The following is a 4,543-nucleotide window of genomic DNA, read 5'->3' as shown; positions in this document are numbered from 1 at the left end:
ATCTGTCATATTAGATTGTGAGTGTGATTATTATGAGAACTTTGAGTCTCGAAGTTATCATATCATATAAAGGGAATTGCTCCTCATTTTTCCTAATTATCTCTTGTGGGTGTTGAGTGAGTGAACTTTGTGTCATTTATCTCAAATTCCTTTATTTTTAAGTTTATAATTACATTTGTGTCATAGCTATCTGTAGATGTTAGTTTTCCTTTCTTGCTTTTCTGATTAAAAGCATACACTAAAAAATTGGAATTAGATATATGAGGGAGTTGTACCTCTAAAATTCAGAGGAAGATTGTTGATTTAATTAGTAATTTCTCCAATTGTTAGCTTCTTGTTTGTCTTTTATGTTGAGCATATTGAGTTTTTTTTAAATTATTTTAGGAAGAAAAATTCGTTAACTAACAAAGAGAAAGCCCCAGAATTGCACGATGTAAAAGAAGAATGTATCCCTGTCGAACTCCTCCTGGGAGCTAGTTCGTCTTCTTCTAATGCACGTATTTGAGCTTATGATTTCAATTCTGCCTTTAATCTGTAGAATCAATCTGGCACTTTAGGGCTTTAAGGTTTATGTTTGTAATCTCTTCTTATGTCTATTTTTAAAAAACTTTTATATAAATATATATCCTTTTTGGTGTTGGCCTTTCATAAACCTAAAAAAATAAAAATAGAGGAAGAAGCCACATAAATAAAATAAATAAATATTTAATTAATTAATAATGGAAGAGGCTAATGAATAAGTGAATAAAAATGTTTATTTAATTAATAGAGGAGATAAAGATAAAATATTAAATATTTATTTAGTTAAAGGATAATTTTAGGTGTCTAGAATTATTATAATATTATTTTTTAGTTAAATAGTCTTAATGTATAGTTAAGCTAACAATCAAAACATCTTAATTGGCTTAAGTACACAATCAAATCCAAAAATAATTATTGAAAATCAAAACATCGCTAAAATCATTAGTGAAGGAAACTACAAGGAAACAATTATTGAAAATCAAAACATCCCTAAACATCCCTGAAGATTGGAACAATGTGCTCAACTAATCTATTTAGGGTAGTTGTTTATGGTCTTTTTGTGGTCTCTTGCTTGTTCTAAGACTCGTTCATTTTTTATATGTGCTAAGATTGTTTAGGCTTTTCAATTACTATATGTATGTTTTTGTTCGTTTACTAAAGTGTTGTTGTTGTTAATGTTGTATATGGGTTGTTAGTGTATAGGTCAACACTCTTGTTTTTGCTTCTTATTAATATAAAAACAATCAAAATATTACTAAAATATAATATAACAATATATTGTATTAATAAAATATAATAATATAATGTTATAATAATATGATATAGTATATGTTATATAATATAATATATGTAGTAATAATAATAGTATAATATTAATATATATAATTATTATATACTGTTTTAGTTGGAAACATAATTGTACTTTTAACTAAATAGATTTCTCAAAAAAATAAAAAAAAACATAATAATTACAATAATTTTTAATGTTATACTAAAAAAATTATATAACTTGTCATCAATTTTAATTATATAACTTGTGAGGCACTTAGATTCAAGTAAAATATTTTTTTTCATGTAATTGCATATAACCTTTGCTCAAACAGCCGAATGGGCTTTGTTCTTCGCAATATCAGAATTCTAAGCTTGTTTTTTATGAACTTCAATTATTGAAGACTTTTTACTGCAAAATTAATAAAAATATGCTGCAGATATACCATTACAAAATGTGTGCCGATCCGTATAATCTTTTTCTTTGTTGTTCTTTCAACTATTTTAATTTAAATTCACAATAATTATTATTCATGTCGCCATCCTTCTTACCTTGTTGTGAATCCAAATCAATTGAAGTATTCTTATTTAATATTCATTTTCTCCTAGTTGACATTCCAAACCTAAAATTGTTTTTTCTGTGTGCGGTTGATTTCTAAGACCCTTGGATATAATCACCATATCTTTCCAAATAATTCCCCAGTACTTTTGGATTCAAGGAGAGATCCAAAATCACCTGTAATTCCAGTGTGAAGACATTGATGGAAATATTAAAAATTCTCTAACTTAGCACAGAACCCTAGCACCTCTAACCCTGAAACCCAAGTTAGACGGGCTTTATATAACATGCAATAAAACTGCAATACTATAAAAGCTAAAGTGTCTGCCACCTAATAAGCCCGGGTAGAAAGCTTTTCACCATGAAAAAGCAAAGCAGCACACCCTTCGACCTTAAAACATCACAATATTTTGCCTCTCCTCAAATGAAGAAAGCAGACATGGAAGATCTTAAGGCTACTGAAACTAACAATATTTTTCTAGAGGCTACAATCTACAAAAAGGTATAACTAATAAACGTAAAGATGTATCTGTGTAAGTATGTTTATTTGTTTTATTTTTTTAATTGCGTTTCTCTGAATTGCCAAATGTAATCATGCAACTTTTGTATATAGGCTGCAGCAGAATTGGTGGCAACTTTTATCTTAGTGTTTGCTGGGTGTGGAGGAATCATGGTGGAGACCAGGGATAAGTCCTTAACTTCAGTTGGGGTTTCTGCTGTGTTTGGACTGGTTATAATGGCATTAATCTACACTGTGGGACATATCTCTGGTGCTCACATAAATCCTGCAGTTAGTATTGCCTTCTCATCTGTAGGAAAACTTTCTCTAAAGGAGGTGAGTTGATCCAGCATAACAAGTGCAAATCGGGTTTGAGCTTTGCGTCCTGGGGTCATTTATATAAGATTAAATTGGACTATAAATGACCCCTTAATAAGTTTATTTCATGATGTGAAGAATGACAATATTGATATTTTGTTTGTATGTTTTTGGAATTGTCAGCTGCCCGTTTATGTTATATCTCAGATTGTGGGTGCCACAGGAGCTGCAGCTGCACTCAATATAATTATTACACAAGTCTCCATTAATGCTGCTGTCAATATTCCTCCTGGAAATCCTTGGGCATCATTTGTGGTGGAAATCATTTTCACCTTCATTCTCTGCTTTGTTATTTTTGGAACAGCTACAGATCCTAAAGCAGTAAGACAGTTTACTACAACTCTACTGATCTATACCACATTTGATTGAAAATTATATCATCTTGTAACATGTTCACACTATGAGAAAAACATGTGAGATAAAAAATGAAGTTGGTTGTAGTTTATGGTACATTACTAGTAAATTTTAGACATTAAAGGAGTTTTAAACGACCATTGAATTCGATAGTAACACAGTTAGATTTAATTATTTATCATTTAACATATAAAGTAAACAGTTCATATTGTAGCTCACTAGATAAAGGATTTCCACTATAATATCTAACTAGCAAGTGAGTGATGCTTTATTCTGCAGGCGAGTGGAATGGTAGGGATCGCTGTGGGTGGTATAGTAGCTTGTAATGCTTTATATGCAGGGTATGTATGGAAGTAATAAGGAAGTGTTTTCATTTATATTTTGGGCGGACTGCATTTGGTTTGAAATTTAATGGCTAAAATCGAGAATGTTTTTAATGCAGAGCACTGTCGGGATGTTCAATGAACCCAGCAAGGTCCTTGGGGCCTGCACTTGTAGCACTCAATTTTGAAGGTCTTTGGGTGTATATTCTTGGACCTATTTTCGGTGGCGTTTGTGCAGCTTGGTTCTACAAGGGCATTTGTATACAAGAATAGACAAAAGGTTTCCTATATACAAGAATAGATAAAAGGTTTCGTAGTTCTTCTGTAATAGAGGGTTGGTCATAATGGCAAGCTGGTAGGATAGTTTCACTTTTGTATTTCGTATGTTCTAAAAATAAGGATATGAGTAAATTGAGATTTGAAGCTATTCTCCATGGTGTCAAGGTGGTATGATAGTTTTTATTTTATATTTTGTGTAGTTTTAATAATAATCTTAATAATTAATAAAGATTTGAAGTTAGTATTGGCATTGTGTGATGATTAAGATGTGGTGTTCTTATTTTTGTTATCAATGGTCAAACTTTGTTGAGATGCTATTGTTAAAGTTTGAGTGAAGATGAGGTCTCATGTTTCTGATCTCAATGGGTCATAGCTCCAGGTCAAAATCGTTTACCCCTTTAAAAATATAATTAAATAAGGATTTGAAGTCATCTTCATTCTAGTCTCATTCTTTATGATGACGTGAAGAAAAGGAGTTTTGCACTTAGTAAGACTAATCTTGTGGACTCACTCAGAATCATTCAATTTCTCTAAAATATCAAAGACCCTTTTACATAACTCTTGTTTTTGACAATTTTCACAAACCAATTCAAGTTTAAGTCCAATGTGTTACAAAGCTAATAAATTATATTGTTCTCACATTTATACTATGTAAATCACAAAACTAAATATAATTTGATACAAAAAATGTAGAAGGTAAAAGATAAAGACAAAAATATTTTTAATCTTTATTTAAATATTAATTTGGCATATGAGATATTTCTAATATGTGATTTCTATAATAAAAAATTAGTTAAATTATAGTATGTTGAAGTATAGAATTTTTTCTCTCCAAAATTTAAATATGTGACTATATATAAT

At 30.0% G+C, this 4,543-nt stretch overlaps 1 protein-coding gene across 1 annotated transcript; it reads left to right on the top strand.

Moving 5' to 3' along the window:
* The first annotated feature begins 2,288 nt into the window (after positions 1–2,288).
* Positions 2,289–3,676, top strand: LOC131859993 (aquaporin NIP1-2-like). Its single transcript, XM_059214325.1, has 5 exons — positions 2,289–2,351; positions 2,463–2,684; positions 2,850–3,047; positions 3,360–3,421; positions 3,523–3,676. The coding sequence occupies exons 1-5, from the start codon at positions 2,289–2,291 to the stop codon at positions 3,674–3,676; spliced, it is 699 nt and encodes a 232-aa protein (XP_059070308.1).
* Positions 3,677–4,543: the final 867 nt, after the last annotated feature.

This window comes from Cryptomeria japonica, chromosome 11 (genome assembly GCF_030272615.1).
Source record: "Cryptomeria japonica chromosome 11, Sugi_1.0, whole genome shotgun sequence".
NCBI lineage: Eukaryota > Viridiplantae > Streptophyta > Pinopsida > Cupressales > Cupressaceae > Cryptomeria > Cryptomeria japonica.
The sequence above is the reverse complement of the archived record's forward strand: the minus strand, read 5'-3'. Positions and strand labels throughout refer to the sequence as shown.

Excerpts from the sequence above, each read along its gene's own strand:
- LOC131859993 (XM_059214325.1), top strand. The coding sequence starts at position 2,289 with ATGGAAGATCTTAAGGCTACTGAAACTAACAATATTTTTCTAGAGGCT. Across the intron at positions 2,685-2,849 it reads GAAAACTTTCTCTAAAGGAG|CTGCCCGTTTATGTTATATC; the intron begins GTGAGTTGATCC and ends TGGAATTGTCAG. Across the intron at positions 3,422-3,522 it reads TGTAATGCTTTATATGCAGG|AGCACTGTCGGGATGTTCAA; the intron begins GTATGTATGGAA and ends TTTTTAATGCAG.